The sequence below is a fragment of the Nerophis lumbriciformis genome, linkage group LG09 (assembly GCF_033978685.3).
Source record: "Nerophis lumbriciformis linkage group LG09, RoL_Nlum_v2.1, whole genome shotgun sequence".
Taxonomy (NCBI): domain Eukaryota; kingdom Metazoa; phylum Chordata; class Actinopteri; order Syngnathiformes; family Syngnathidae; genus Nerophis; species Nerophis lumbriciformis.
In genome coordinates this window covers 22510294-22527500 of record NC_084556.2, presented here as the reverse complement: position 1 = coordinate 22527500, position 17207 = coordinate 22510294, and the positions used below count along the sequence as shown (strand labels likewise).

The following is a 17207-nucleotide window of genomic DNA, read 5'->3' as shown; positions in this document are numbered from 1 at the left end:
AGTCAGAAAAATACGGTAACTAGCCACATATATAAAGAATGTAACTCACACAGTGCATTGTACAGATAAACAAATAGATATTATCAAGTTCTCAATAGCAATTCAATTAAGGGGGATGGTGGGACAATTATTGTCACCCATGGGGGTCACGACAGAAGATAATTAAGAAGCACTGCTGTAAGGGCGAGCACTTGTCATCATGGGGCAGGTCATCCAAGTTGACGGAGCCCTGGCTGCAGTAGCTTAGATATTTTTAACCAAGCATGGTTAAAATAGGACATGCTTTTGGGTAAGACTCACCCCCTCGCTGTTCAAGGGCTTGAAAATCCAGATGAGCCTAATATCTACCAGTGAGCGTGACGTGGAGGATGCACGCTATTGAAATTAGGATCTGCAGGATGCGCCGCAGTGCAGACGGCCTATTCATGCCATGCCTTGCCATTATGTGATCGTACCGTGTGAATGCTGAGAGAGCCGAGCATTAACACCCTGCCATGCAATCGTATTATATGCCGCTTATACTGGACCCCGCAATACAAAATTGCATCGCGAAGACTTAAGTGACTGAAACTATTCATCCCAGTTTAAGTGAGACAGAGACATAGGATGGGATCTGGCGTTTTGTGGTCGGTGTTGCATTCATTGGATCGTTCACTGCCTACACTCACTCAGAGTAACATTAGCCATTCATCAGTTGACTCATAGTAGGGGTGAGAACATTATCGGCACCTAAATGGCATTTGATCAAGCTAACTCTTGGAAAAACTGTGTCTGCTGTCAAAGGTACAATTCTAGGGAAACTGTTTTCGTTAGAACGCTCGCCATACGGTTCTGCTTCTTAGGAGTTCCTCGGATGTTATACTGAATATCGGTCAATCCCATGAGGCCTCAAAAACTAACAATTTTAATACTACCAAAGTGAAATGACCAGCTGCACTCAATCATGATCACTAAGGAGACGTACATTAACTTACGAGTTTAATTGGTTCTGTGACGGAGCTCTTAACTCAAAACACTTGTAACTCGAATCAATGTCTCTCTTTGATAATAACTAGAATCCATTTAATCAGTGTTTGGTCACACAAAACAGCACAATTTCCACATGTAACATGCTTTCTGAAAAGAAAAAGTTTTGAGATGCGAAATATTGAATAAAATAATACACTAACCACTACAGTATAGTGTTGTCCCGATACCAAAATGTATTTAGATAGTTTTCGGTACTTTTTTAAATAAAGGGGACCACAAAAAATGCATTATTGCCTTTATTTCAACAAAAAATCTTACGGTACATTAAACATATGTTTCTTATTGCAAGTTTGTCCTTAAATAAAATAGTGAACATACAAGACAACTTGTCTTTTTTTAGTAAGTAAGCAAACAAAGGCTCCTAATTTAGTCTGCTGACATATTGTGTCATTTTCCATTCTGTTATTTTGTCAAAATTATTAAGGACAAGTGGTAGAAAATGAATTATTGATCTACTTGTTAATTTACTGTTAATATCTGCTTACTTTCTCTTTCAACATGTTCTATCTACACTTCTGTTAAAAATGTAATAATCACTTATTCTTCTGTTGTTTGATACTTTACATTAGTTTTTGATGATACCACAAATTTGGGTATCAATCCGATACAAGTAGTTACAGGATCATACATTGGTCATAATTTAAGTCCTCGTGTGTCCAGGGTCATATTTCCTGAGTTTATAAACATAATATACATTTAAAAAAAACGAAAGAAGATTTTGTGATGCTAAAAAAATATGGATGTAATCATAGTAGTATCGACTAGATACGCTCCTGTACTTGGTATCATTACAGTGGATGTCAGGTGTAGATCCAGCAATGGTGTTTGTATACATTGTGACGCCGGTGAGCTACGGTGTGTAGTGAAACATGTTTAGATATTCCTCGTCCTGCAGGGATGATATTTGTAAGAAATGTACTTTATTTGTCGCCATGGAGACCAAGATTAGTGATTTAGAAGTAGCTGAAACACTGCAGACTGCGGCTGGACTGCGTTTCAGTGTTATAACTTCACCTTTATCTTTAGTTTTTACAATAAAATGCGTCGGTTCTCCCTTTTCTGTCAACACACTGTCTGTTTGTAAGTACTCTGTGATTGTGTGCTGCCGAACATGCTCGTTTGCTCGTAAACCAGCAATGACACGACGTGACGACGACATGGGGGTGCGGGGGGGTGGTTGACCGGTACATTTTAGAGGCGGTATAGTACCGAATATGATTAATTAGTATCGCGGTACTACTGTATTTCCTTGAATTGCCGCCGGGTATATAGTATGCGCATGCCTCGATTTACCGCCGGGTCAAACTCGTTTCGCAAAATAACTAGCGCATGCCTAGAATTACCGCCGGGTAAGTCACGCACCTACTACGTTTTATATAATTGCAATTCTTATTATTAATATTGTGTTAGTTTGTAGTGGTGGAGAGCTGACTTTTTGTTGTTGGAGTTGCGTCTTTCAAAGCGCTTTATTTTGAAAAAATGTTTTATTAATATAGCTGCGTGTGTCAAATATGAGTCATTTTGATGCAGTTGTACGAGTAACATTTCAGAAACAAATAATGAGCTAAGAAAACCTGCTAACAGGCGGTAATAATGTTATTTTAATTGCCTTTTCAGACCCAAACACTCCCGGGATGATTCATTGTGCTTTAAATTTTATTGCGGCATTAAGCGATGTGATGATGGTATCCTTACATCACACTCAAATTTATAAGTGCATGCCTAAATTTACCGCATGCCTTTGGTAAGCACTTGAGTGAGAAGAGGTTTTAAATTAATTACCGCCCGGGCGCTAATTCAAGGAAATACGGTATACTAATATCGGTATACCGTACAACCCTACTACAGTAGTTTTATGAAGTGTTCTACTTCCAGCTCCCTCTCTGTCAAATACACCATCAGCAGCTTTTATTTTCATGGATACAGTAAATGTCTGCCGCCAGATTCATTCTGCTTCAGTACGGTGCAGAAGCAAGTTGGGGACACGCTCGGTCATGTTTTTGATGATTTCCTCTTTTTTTATTTTTTTATTTAATGACTATCATCCGCTGCTTCTTCTCAGCACTGTAAGAACGTCTGCAAAGCGAAGTGCACCACTTTTGTTTCAAGCGTTTCCAAGGCGACAGAGAGCCAGCACGGTGGGAAATCACTCAAAAAATATGCTTAATAAAAGTAAACTAAAAAACTACTTGATACATCTTCAATCCATCCATCTATTTTTCTACTGCTTGTCTCTCTCGATGTTGCGGGGGGGGGGGGGGGGGGCTGAAGGCTGTTCCAGCTGCACTTGGACAGAAAGCAGGGCTGCACAAGTCGCCACCTCCATTTTCCAGACTGATATAAAAAATGTCCAATGTGGAGGACACTGCTTTGTTGAAAGACACTAAACTGTACATTATTGTTTTACACTTGTTACACAGCATGTTTACATTGTTACTTTAATGACATCAACTAAGTAAGTAAGTAAGTACCAATGATTGTCACACATACAATACGTGTGGCGAAATTATTCTCTGCATTTGACCCATCACCCTTGATCACCCCCTGGGAGGTGAGGCGAGCAGTGAGCAGCAGCGGTGGCCGCGCCCGGGAATCATTTTTGGTGATTTAACCCCCAAACTGTAGGTTATTCTTTTCAATATTTGCTTGAAACAGTAGACATTCCTGCACAATTATTTGCACTTAGAAATACTTGATTGTAGTAAAGCATATACATTAGAACATTTTAACATTATGTTTGTGTTTAATTACAGTAGGTGTGTTTAACCTAAACATTCCTGATGCTTTATTTTACATACTATGGCATTTTTACCAAGCTTTTTTGTGGACACATACCGCAATAATATGGTACCGTAGCCTTAATACTGTGATAATTGCTACAGGGAGGATGCATGGTAATGCGCTGATCGTTTCCCTAAGATGCACATGGACCTCCGGAAGCAGCGTGCAAGTGAAAAAGATGATTTATTTTAACAAATAAATCAGGCAAGCATACAAAACAGGAAAAATGTGCCGATTGCACGGGAAGCAAAGCTAAAGCTTAGCAAAAGATAAACTAGCATAGGAACAAGAAGCGAGGGTATCCAACGTGTTGTGTGAAGCAAACAAAACAGGCAGACAGAGTGTGGCGAGAGGCAGGACTAAATATCTCTCTGATTAGTGACCGGGAGCAGGTGAGCGTCCCGACCACTAATCAGCGGCAGGTGAACATAATCAGCACCCATGGCAACAAGGAACACAAAACACGGGTGCTGAAAGAGAACTCAGGGAACCCTAAACTTAAACAAAACATCAACGAATCATCACAATAATATCGATACCATTACATCCCTACACACAGACAATCAGGGGCTTGTTTGAAAGCTTTTAGGATGTAGTTTGACCAGAAAAAAACAGCCAAGTGACTCACTGTAACCACTGACTGATATATACCTATTCTGATTGATTGATTGATTGAGACTTTTATTAGTAGGTTGCACAGTAAAGTACATATTCCGTACAATTGACCACTAAATGGTAACACCCGAATAAGTTTTTCAACTTGTTTAAGTCGGGGTCCACTTAAATTGATTCATGATACAGATATATACTATCATGATAGTATATATCTGAATTATAACAACAGGATAAGAGCTTTTTGGAGTAAGCGCTGCTCTGGGTTGTTCACATATTGGAAGATGCTGGCAGCCTTCAAAGTACCTTAAAGCTGCCACAAATGATTGGAGGATGCGAGCAGAACTGTGGACACTTGTGATTTTGGATAACATCAAACCGTCTGCCCTGAAGAATGAATGAATGAATTTGAGGACCCAGAATTAGACAATTAAGAGTGAAAAGCACTTTTTATTTTCGCTTGCAAACACAAACATTTTAACTTGGATCGTTTCCCTGGCTTCGAGACTTTCCCGAAGGACAGTGCAGCGGAGACAGAACAAACTCCTTTCTTGTCTCTCATGGACACACACCTGTTGTTGTTGACTTTGGACTGACTGGCGGTTGCAAGAGCACCAAGGTCACGGACCAGACACACGCTGCAGACATATACCCCACGCCCTATCCCACGCCTTTGACGCTTCACCCTACGTGGTATGGTGGACAAAGCAGCGCCCCTAGTGGCTGGCAGTTTCAGGCTGTATGCCCGCCCCCTCACCCCTTGTTGCAAGTCTCGAGTTGTATGGCGTAATATGTGTATGTGCTTAGCCATGGAGGGTTTTTTTTTCCACACTCCAGACGAGCCCTCTCGGGAGCCCAGTCTGAGATGGGGTTTTTTTCACTCATCCTCCCCCGGCGTCTACCTTTTTCCCACCTTTTACGGGGAGCCATGTGGCGACCCATCAGCCTTCCTGGTCTGTAACCCTGTACAATGTTTGTCTAATCTTGAATGGGTTTGTGCTGAAAACAAAACAAAATCCATCCAATGGAGCGACTCCGGTTGACTCCATTGTAAGCTGACTTTTGCTCGCATTTATTTACTATTTAGGAAGAAAAGAAAAACATATGTGCCCTTGTCTTACTTAAAGTTTGTGAATAATGGGCAAAAATCTTTAAAAAATAAAAAAAAGGTGTTTGGAATACGATTGGGTCTTTTCAAGCTATAAGACTATCTGGAACATTCAGCAGCACCCCCCCACCCCCAACATTCCTTCTTCTCACATGTTTTCTGCTTTACTACGTATCGGACTCTTTCCGCCGAGACATGTGATCTTCCCCTGTGCGAACACCATCTATGCTACTTTTATGCAAGATGACATATTGATACCGTCCCTCAGCAGCCACAAACAGAATCATAAGTTCTCTCTGTCGGGGTCAGTCCAATCAGGTACCAGTGACAGGTTCCTATTTTCTATTATATATTGTCATTTCAAATTTGTCTTTTTTACGATTCGAGTACCACAATGAAAATGCTGGGCCTATGACCATGGGGGGATTGATTTTTCCGTACTGAGGAACAAACACACAGAAAAGTGCTGGACTGCATGCAGCCTTCCATAAATCGATCAAAAATGCCAATAAAAGACATTTGCCATGAGGGATTTGTATAAAGTCATTATCTAGTGACCAGCTAGAGGACAGCAGGCCGGCTTTATTCCACTCTGCATCAAAGCACATCATCACCCCTCTCATTCATACAGATGTTTTTTAGGCATTCCCAAAGAGGGAGGTTTGCACATGACACATAGGATCAAAAGAAACAAGCAGATTTCATATGTCTGTGGTTTTGGCACGTGTTATCAACATCAACAAAGCTCAGGAATGACTAACCTATCACTCAAGGCAGAATAGAAATGTGTCAAAATAATCAGCTCGTCTACTTGCTGCATAAACATCCAGCGGGCTAGCAGGATTTTATGCAACCCAGATGACTAAAATAGGAAATATTTAGTTTTATATTTAGTTTGGTGAACTTACTAAACTGTCTGATTAGTGTGCATAATGATCTTCCGTTTAAAAATGGGGAAATTGTTTTATTTAGCTTCCATTTCCGTCTCCCTGTATTACTAATCCTCCTGATTATGTTGTTGTTATTTTTAATCAATAAGCAAAAAAAAACTCAAAATTGCAAACAAATAGAATGGTGTTGGTGAATTTTCAGCGAAGAAGGAAAATGTCCAGCCTCCTACTTTATCTGTTTAAGTGGAAATGGATGCCACGTGCTTCGCCATAAAGGAGGAAAATGGGTCAAAGTAACGATCTAAAAATTATAATTGACTATGACATTAAAATACACTGGAGTCACATTATTATAAATAAAGCAATTATGACATGTATTAAAGTAAATTATTGTAATGAACTACTTAACTCATCAACCGTTCCTTTATTTCAAATCAGTTTACAACAAAAATATCTTATGACATAACTTTCTCATACTTTATTTCAGAATATAGAGTGTGAGAAATAGAAATATTAGGATTAAGTAACATAGGCATTTAGTATAATTTAGTACCTAAATAGTATTGTATTAATATAGTACTTTAAACAATAAAATAAAATACAAAATAAGATAAATATTTTATATTGTAGTGTAAAAGAGAATTACTAAAAAGCTCCCAATTAAAAAAAAAAAAAAATACACCTAAAAAGGGCCCCCTGACACCCCTTCTCAACTGTCTATGTGACATCAAGGCTTGGTTAGCCCAGAATTTTTTAATAATGAATGAGGGAAAAACGGAAATTTCAGTTTTTGGTCCAGCCCTCACTGACTTGGGACCATTACAAAATTATGTGCGTCCCAAAGTCACCAGCCTTGGCGTCACTATAGACAGCGATTTTAAACTTGACAAACAAGTCAATGGCGTTTTAAAATCATGTTTTTATTATCTTCGTCTTTTAGTAAAGGTAAAACCGTTTTTATCTTTTAACCTTTTTGAACAAGTCGTGCATGCTTTTATTTCAAGTCGCCTGGACTACTGCAATGCACTTTATGCTGGCATTAGCCAAAAAGCTCTTTCCCGGTTGCAGTTAGTCCAGAACGCGGCAGCACGACTTTTAACAGGGGCCAGGAGACGCCAGCATATAACCCCAATTCTTGAGACTTTGCACTGGCTCCCTGTTCATCTTAGAATTGATTTTAAAACCTTGCTGTTTGTTTTTAAAGCTTTACATGGACTGGCACCTCAGTATATCTTGGACCTCATCCAAATGTACAATCCTGCGCGCGTTCTGAGGTCCGAGAGCCAGCTCCAGCTCGTGGTGCCCAAGACCAGACTTAAATCCAGGGGAGACAGGGCCTTCTCTGTGGTCTGCCCTAAGCTCTGGAACACTCTGCCCCTCCATGTTCAAACTGCTCCCACAGTGGAGTGTTTTAAGTCTCGTTTTAAGACCCACTTTTATTCTTTGGCTTTTAACACTACGTGAGTTGTGTGGTCCTCTGTCCTCTGTTGTCCTCTGTGTTTTTTAATTTCTTTAAATAAATGTATTAATTAATTAATTATTAATTGGTTTTACCCTTTAAAATCATTTTTAATCATATTTATGTTTATATTGTTTTTATATTGGTTTTATATTTATCTATTTTTGGTTTGGTTTTGGTGGAGCTAAGGATAATATTTGAATATTGTTTTTAATATTGTTGTGCAGCACTTTGGAAACATTTTTGCTGTTTAAATGTGCTATATAAATAATGTGGATTGGATTGGATAAAAAATAAAACACATTTATACAAACATGTAAAAGGTTTTCACCTAGACCAGGGGTTGGCAACCCAAAAGGATGAAAGAGCCATATTGGACCAAAAATACCAAAAAAATATCTGTCTGGATTAATTTTTGTGTTAATCTAAATAACATTTTGGAAGTTATTCGATTTTTATATAAATAATGTGGATTGGATTGGATAAAAAATAAAACACATTTATATAAACATGTAAAAGGTTTTCACCTAGACCAGGGGTTGGCAACCCAAAAGGATGAAAGGGCCATATTGGACCAAAAATACAAAAAAAATATCTGTCTGGATTAATTTTTGTGTTAATCTAAATAAAATTTTGGAAGTTATTCGATTTTTATTGATGAACGTTTTTTTTGTGTCACCCTGTATAAGTCTTATAATGAAGGCAACATATGATGTAGCTATATTAGCCTACTATCAACACAACTATGTGATGCAGGCTGACAGAAATGTTGAAATATAATATGTATTCTACACATTTTTACAACATTGAAAAACATTAGTAAAACGGAGGCTTCACAGAGGGTGAGATAACCCCTGCAATAAGTTACTGGCTTAGAATGGCCAAAGGCATAGATGTGTGTGTCCAAGTTAAAAGAAACTGCAGGCTGTCTTGTTCTGATGGATTTATTAAAATCTTTGCCAACTGAGTAACGTTTGCTGTGGACTATAACGACACACAAACAGAAATGCAGTCACTATTGCATCCATCCATCCATTTCCTACCGCTTGTCCCTTTCGGGTTCACGGGGGGTGCTGGAGCCTATCTCAGCTGCATTCGGGCGGAAGGTGGTGTACACCCTGCACAAGTCGCCACACTCACATTCACACACTAGGGCCAATTTAGTATTGCCAATTAACCTATCCCCAGGTGCACGTCTTTGGAGGTGGGAGGAAGCCGGACTACCCGGAGGGAACCCACGCTATCACGGGGAGAACATGCAAACTCCACACAGAAAGACCCTGAGCCCGGGGATCGAACCCAGGACCTTTGTATTGTGAAGCACATGCACTAACCCCTTTTTCCACCGTGCTGCCCGCAGCCAATATTACATACAGATAATACGTCATGTGACATGCAAATATAAATTAAATACACAGAGGACATCAAGTAAATTAAATGAGCTCAAATATACCTACAATAGAGGCATAATGATGCAATATGAACATACAGCTAGCCTACATAGCATGTTAGCATCAATTAGCTTGAAGTCATGTTAGTACTTTGTGCATTCACGCACAGCATAAAACATTTGGTGGACAAAATGAGACAAAAAAGTGGTATAAAACCGGTCTTTCTGTGGCAGCGTTGGATAAAGTTGTACATGTAAACAAACTACGGTGAGTTCAAGAACCGCTGAATTAGTGGTATAAAACAACGCACGCCAAATACTCATCAGTGATGCATGTATAACATAAACAATGGGATTTCTAAAAATTAGGAAGGCTTGCATTAGAGGTGTCTGATAATGGCTTTTTTGCAGATATCCGATATTCCAACATTGTCCAACTCTTAATTACCAATTCCGATATCAACCAATACCGATATATACAGTCGTGGAAATAACACATTATTACGCCTAATTTTGTTGTGATGCCCCGCTGGATGCATTAAACAATGTAACAAGGTATACCAAAATAAATCAACTCAAGTTATGGAAAAAAATGCCAACATGGCACTGCCATATTTATTATTGAAGTCACAAAGTGCATAATTGTTTTTAACATGCCTCAAAACAGCAGCTTGGAATTTGGGACATGCTCTTCCTGAGAGAGCATGAGGAGGTTGAGGTGGGCGGGGTTGAGGTGGGGGGGGGGGGGGGGGGTGATAGCGGCGGGTGTATATTGTAGCGTCCCGGAAGAGTTAGTGCTCCAAGGGGTTCTGGGTATTTGTTCTGTTGTGTTTATGTTGTGTTACGGTGCGGATGTTCTCCCAAAATGTGTTTGTCATTCTTGCTTGGTGTGGGTTCACAGTGTGGCGCATATTTGTAACAGTGTTAAAGTTGTTTATACGGCCACCCTCAGTGTGACCTGAATGGCGGTTGACCAAGTATGCCTTGCATTCACTTGTGTATGTGAAAAGCCGGAGATATTATGTGACTGGGCCGGCACGCAAAGGAAGTGCCTTTAAGGTTCTCCCTGCGTCCGTGTACACAGCGGCATTTTAAAAAGTCATACATTTTACTTTTTGAAACCGATATCGATAATTTTGAAACCGATATCTTCCGATATTACATTTTAAAGCATTTATCGGCCGATAATATCGGCAGTCCGATGTTATCGAACATCCCTAGTTTGCATCATGTTTGTCCTCCATACAGAAACCATATCAAAACCAAAAATATATTGATGTAGGATATCGGTTCGATATCAGAAAAAAATCGGATGATATCGGCTTGCATGTAGAATCTTACATGAGCTTTGAAAGAAACAGTCCTACAGCATGTTTACTTGTGCAAAGCTGGACAGCCGGTTAGCATCTAAATTTCCTCCAATACGCACACAAAGTTGGTCTTTTTAGTCGCGTCATTTACAAAACGTAAGCATGGTAGGCTATATGTTACTAGGACCAATCAGCTAAACAACAGTTAAACACACAATAGCACACAAGCTAGACATTTATAACATAATTGAACAATATCGCAGTCAAAAACACAATTGTCAACATAAACAAGTATCAACTAATGATAGTTGCAGATACAGAGCTCCAAAGCAAAAGTGTATCAGAAAGTATCCAGTAACAAGCGTGTCCGCATCATTCCACTTACTGAACTTTACTAAATAAATCAATGTGACCACAAGGTGTCACAAAACATACCACTCCACTTCAACTTAAAGAATGCGTAAGTCCATTCCAGACAGTTATTAATAAATAGGCTAGTGTTTTTTACACCTACCATTGTTCACTGTATGAGTAATTTCACTTGATCAAACCTTTTTTAATACAAAATACAACATTACACAGGTATGTATGATTTGTGCCGATATCGTATTAGATCAATATCGATATCCTCCAATACTCCAGGCTCCAATATCAGTACTGTAAATTAAAAAGTTAAGTTGGACACCCGAAATATTACAAACCCCGTTTCCATAGGAGTTGGAAAATTGTGTTAGATGTAAATATACACAGAATACAATGATTTGCAATTGATTTTCAACCCATATTCAGTTGAATATGCTACAAAGACAACATATTTGATGTTTAAACTCATAAACATTTTTTTTTTTTGCAAATAATCATTAAATTTAGAATTTGATGCCAGCAACACGTGACAAAGAAGTTGGGAAAGGTGGCAATAAATACTGATAAAGTTGAGGAATGCTCATCAAACACTTATTTGGAACATCCCACAGGTGAACAGGCAAATTGGGAACAGGTGGGTGCCATGATAAAAGTAGATTACATGAAATGCTCAGTCATTCACAAACAAGGATGGGGCGAGGGTCACCACTTTGTCAACAAATGCGTGAGCAAATTGTTGAACACCTTTCTCAACCAGCTATTGCAAGGAATTTAGGGATTTCACCAGCTACGGTCCGTAATATCATCAAAGGGTTTAGAGAATCTGGAGAAATCACTGCACGTAAGCAGCTAGGCCCCTGACTTTCGATCCCTCAGGCTGTACTGCATCAATAAGCGACATCAGTGTGTATTGAATATCACCACATGGGCTCAGAAACACTTCAGAAACCCACTGTCAGTAACTACAGTTGGTCGCTACATCTGTAAGTGCAAGTTAAAACTCTCCTATGCAAGGCGAAAACCGTTTTTCAACAACACCCAGAAACGCCGTCGGCTTCGCTGGGCCTGAGCTCATCTAAGATGGACTGATACAAAGTGGAAAAGTGTTCTGTGGTCTGACGAGTCCACATTTCAAATTGTTTTTGGAAACTGTGGACGTCCTCTGTCCTCTGGACCAAAGAGGAAAAGAACCATCCGGATTGTTATAGGTGCAAAGTTGAAAAGCCAGCATCTGTGATGGTATGTGGGTGAATTAGTGCCCAAGACATGGGTAACTTACACATCTGTGAAGGCGCCATTAATGCTGAAAGGTGCATACAGGTTTTGGAGCAACATATGTTGCCATCCAAGCAACGTTACCATGGACGCCCCTGCTTATTTCAGCAAGACAATGCCAAGCCACGTGTTACATCAACGTGGCTTCATAGTAAAAGAGTGCGGGTACTAGACTGGCCTGCCTGTAGTCCAGACCTGTCTCCCATTGAAAATGTGTGGCGCATTATGAAGCCTAAAATACCACAACAGAGACCCCCGGACTGTTGAACAACAAACTGGGAAGCAAGAATGGGAAAGAATTCCACCTGAGAAGCTTAAAAAATGTGTCTCCTCGGTTCCCAAACGTTTACTGAGTGTTGTTAAAAGGAAAGGCCATGTAACACAGTGGTGAACATGCCCTTTTCCAACTACTTTGGCACGTGTTGCAGCCATGAAATTCTAAGTTAATTATTATTTGCAAAAAAAAAAAAAAAACTTTATGAGTTTGAACATCAAATATCTTGTCTTTGTAGTGCATTCAATTGAATATGGGTTGAAAAGGATTTGAAAATCATTGTATTCCGTTTATATTTACATCTAACACAATTTCCCAACTCAAATGGAAACGGGGTTTGTAAATCATTGAAGTGACAGTTGTAATTCTTATCTTTTTTTTTTTGCCACTGTTCGATCGTGACGAAGGAAGCTAACAGGCTAAATGTGTAGAAGCACAGACAACTTAAATATGCCTAAAACACCAAATTAAATTATACATTATGTGATCATGAAGACTCCCTTTATTGTCATTCAGTTTACATTTTTTTTTCAGTTATGTGCCGGTTCAGTACATAATGGTACATTATTACAGTCCCTTGTATTACAATTGCTACATTAAATGTCTTTCATACATAGAAGAATACAAAATGGTTTAACAAATTCCCATGAGACATGCACCATATTCAACTGTACCATGGCAGCAGGTGCCTGAGTGCCCTTGAGCAAAGAACTGACCTGCCTGCCGCTGCACAGTAGTTAATAAAGGCTGACAGTGCAAGGCTGTAGCATGTTCATGACCATGTATCAACAACAACAACAACAACAACGTGTCAACGGGTCTCTCGCACATGCATGACTTACAATGGCAGTCTATGATTTATTGTGTGACACCACGTTACTGTGCTCGTACTTTATACACAATACTCAATTCTGTTTCTTGGAGCTTCACTAATTTCCTTGGACATTGGAGTATTGCATAATCCAATGAATGCTGTCACAGCAATTATCTGAAACTACAAACTGCAGTTTACGTGCAAAGATAAACAATATTCTTGTCTTAAGCACAATATTTCATGCTGATTAAGGAACATTGGACATATCACATCTCTAAATTTGATCTTGGAATTGTGGGGCTCGTGAAAAAACGGTGTTCAATGTGATTTTTTTATTGCTTTTTTTACTTTTTTGAAGTCCTTGTCAAGCAGGAGTCCTCGGTATTATCCTAACTGTTTCCTCTTTTACACGCCTGCTTATAATTAGAATCTTCGGCCAGCATATTATTTTACGACCACTCTCAAGCATACTGTAGTCAGCTAAGTGAAGCACATTGCTTTCACTGGAATGACTTCATTACTTGACACATTCACAGTATTTGGCAAACTACAGCCCATCATGCACCATCATCCAGCCGGTGATTTTGGACAACAGGACTAGAGGATTGTGTGGACATCTGGCAGGTCTTGGTCGGTGTCCATGAAAGTTGCACATAGTGAGGACTCAAAACACAATCTCAGACAACAAAGCTTATACAACTTGAGAATATACATGCAGGTGCAATAACTAGCCCCAAGAGCTAAAATGAGCAACACCAGTGAATCCTATTTCCAAAAATTGGATGAATTCCATTATTGTCGCTAAGCAACTTCTAATCCTCTGACCACTTAAAACCACATAAAACAACAACAATTTGACATCTATATACTGTATAGGTCAGCAGCACATTGAAGGGGAACTATACTTTTTATTTTGCCTATCGTTCACAATCATGAAAGACATGACGACGGATGTATTTTTTTAATGCATTCTAAATATTAAATAAATGCCATCAAAATCCGCTTACAATGGAGCCTATTGGAGCCGTTCAATTCTGCCCATAAAGCCCTTAAAAAAACATCCAAACACGTCCATTAAGGTTTTATATACATTATGTAAGTTGTATATATGTAATTTAGTAACAGGCACATTTTTAATAACATTTAATATTTACGTATTTTGATCATTTTAAGCATACACGGCGCCTTAATAACAAAATGCATCACAGCGTTCGCTTTATTTTCTTCATCACTGATTATAACTCACTGCAAACTTCATGAGAGCCAACAAACATAATAAAATATCACTTACTGCACAATGTCTGCTGTCATGAGGATGCCGACTGCTAGGATGTTCATATAATTTCGTTTAGATGAAAAATTATTCACAATCCTCACAAAGAAACTGGAGAGGGGGTACGCGAAGGGGGACTGAGGGTTTGTAGGGGGGCTGGGGACCAAGCGTCTTTTCGTGAGCTTCACTATTTCCTTTCTTTTCTGGACATTTTGGCCGCGCTATTAGCCGCTCATTCCTGGGTCTAAATTGGATGTCAAAGTGTACCAACTTGTCAGAATACGTTCTCAGCCTTCTTCTGTCTAGGTAAGAGGCGTGATTTATGATCCACAATTAACTTTAAGGGAGCAAGGAAGCGTGGAAACAGGTGACCACTCAATGATGTCAACATATGGACACAGGGTAGTGATCGCTATAAATAGTTTGTCTGTGTTAGTGCTTATAATAGAAATATCACTAAGAATATTCAAGTCACAAAATGTAAATGGCGTAATGTTGGTGCTTTTTGAATGGTTATTTATTGGATTTTATGGGTGGAATATAGGACCTCCCATTGGCTCCATTGTAAGCAGACTTTTATTTACGTTTATTTAATATTTAGAATGCATTGAAAAGAAAATCAATCCGTCTTGTCTTTCATAATGATTGTGAACGATAGGCAAAATTCCCAAAAAAGTGCGGTTCCCCTTAAACAATGGTTCAGTGCATGACTACTCACAGGCATGTGTGACAGAGAAGCTGTTGGAGGACTCCAGGTTGTCAACATTGTAGTTGAGGTGGAAGGGTTTCTCCGTCACGTTCTGGTTGGTGTTGTACAGCTGCACTGCAAACCTGAAGGCGCTGTGCTCCTGCACTGTGGAGCGCATGAAGAGTCCACCTACAAACAAAGAACACGGAATATGGGACAGTGCCAACATAATGCAAATGAAAATGACAACTTCGAGCAAATAAGTCCAAAAAGACACGCCAATTGTGTATTATTGTGCAGTGTCTGTCATAGCGTGGCAGTTTTACACACCTGCTTTTGATTAGTGATCAGGGGACATAACTGCCCCTGATTACTAATCGGGTATGTTTATTCCCCAGCGTTGAAAGGAAAGCAACACCTGGGAATAAACACATTCGATTAGTGATCAGAGGCAGTTGCGTCCCCTGATCACTAATGGGTGTGTTTATTCCCCAGTGTTGCTTTCCTTTCAACACTGGTTCATTGACGAATGTTTATGGTGTGGCATTTAATTTTCACGTGCCTAGTCCAAATTAAAATACCTTGTTATCCGCACTTCACCGACTGTCTGTACATCCTGGGGTCACACCAACAGCAACCATGCGCCACCATGACATTATCAAGTACACTATAATTACCTTCACATACATTCTGACCATACATTACAACACTAATTGTGCAATGTTTTTAGCATGTGTCATCTGCAAATAAAGCTGCAAGTCACTCCTCGGGTGAAAAATATTTAGTTGATTGTTGCTCCCCAAATATGAATTTCAGAAATGCTTACCAACTAGGGGTGTGGGAAAAAATCCATTCAAATTCGAATTGCGATTCTCACGTTGTGCGATTCAGTATCAATTCTCATTTTTTTTAAATCGATTTTTTTATTTTTTTAAATTAATCAATCCAACAAAACAATACACAGCAATACCATAACAATGCAATCCAATTCCAAAACCAAACCCGACCCAGCAACACTCAGAACTGCAATAAACAGAGCAATTGAGAGGAGACACAAACACGACACAGAACAAACCAAAAGTAGAGAAACAAAAATGAATATTATCAACAACAGTATCAATATTAGTAACAATTTCAACATAGCAGTGATAAAAATCCCTCATTGACATTATCATTAGACATTTATAAAAAATAAAAATAAATGAACAATAGTGTCACAGTGGCTTACACTTGCATCGCATCTCATAAGCTTGACAACACACTGTGTCCAATATTTTCACAAAGATAAAATAAGTCATATTTTTGGTTCATTTAATAGTTAAAACAAATTTACAATATTGCAATCAGTTGATAAAACATTGTCCTTTACATTATAAAAGCTTTTTTACAAAAATCTACTACTCTGCTTGCATGTCAGCAGACTGGGGTAGATCCTGCTGAAATCCTATGTATTGAATGAATAGAGAATCGTTTTGAATCGGGAAAAAATCATTTTTGAATCGAATAGTGACCCCAAGAATCGATATTGAATCGAATCGTGGGACACCCAAAGATTCACAGCTTTATTACCAACCCTCCAACTAAAATATCATGGATATGTTCGGCGCATGTGTGTCGGGGGTGCAAAGGTGTAAATTGTGTGTATTACATAGACAAAAATATATATTACTCTAGCAGTGAGCCCTAATTAAAGAAAATACCCAATCAGTGCTTTTCTTCCTGTCACTCGCACACAGGAGAGGTGTGGCCACGCCACAGGAGACCCACTTGAAAGTGAAAAGTTTGGCAAGTTATCAAACAGAAGAGGAATTATGATTCTAATTTTATGATGATGTCACAGTCATCCAAGAATCGCTGAGCACCTAAGAAATATATTTTTATTTATAAATTCTATTGTTTGTTTTATTATTACATTGATTTATTTCTTTACATTGTTTTTAA

At 39.0% G+C, this 17207-nt stretch overlaps 1 protein-coding gene across 6 annotated transcripts in view; it reads right to left on the bottom strand.

The window, feature by feature from the left end:
• Positions 1-17207, bottom strand: part of gria3a (glutamate receptor, ionotropic, AMPA 3a) — a 267421-nt gene that overhangs the window by 220055 nt on the left and 30159 nt on the right. For all 6 annotated transcript variants that reach the window (XR_009815421.1, XM_061962200.1, XM_061962198.1 and 3 more), the window contains exon 2: positions 15297-15455. Coding sequence is in view for 5 of the 6 variants with exons in the window: in XM_061962198.1 (XP_061818182.1) it covers positions 15297-15455 (159 nt within the window). In the remaining variant the exon portion in view is untranslated. The remainder of the gene's footprint in view (positions 1-15296; positions 15456-17207) is intronic.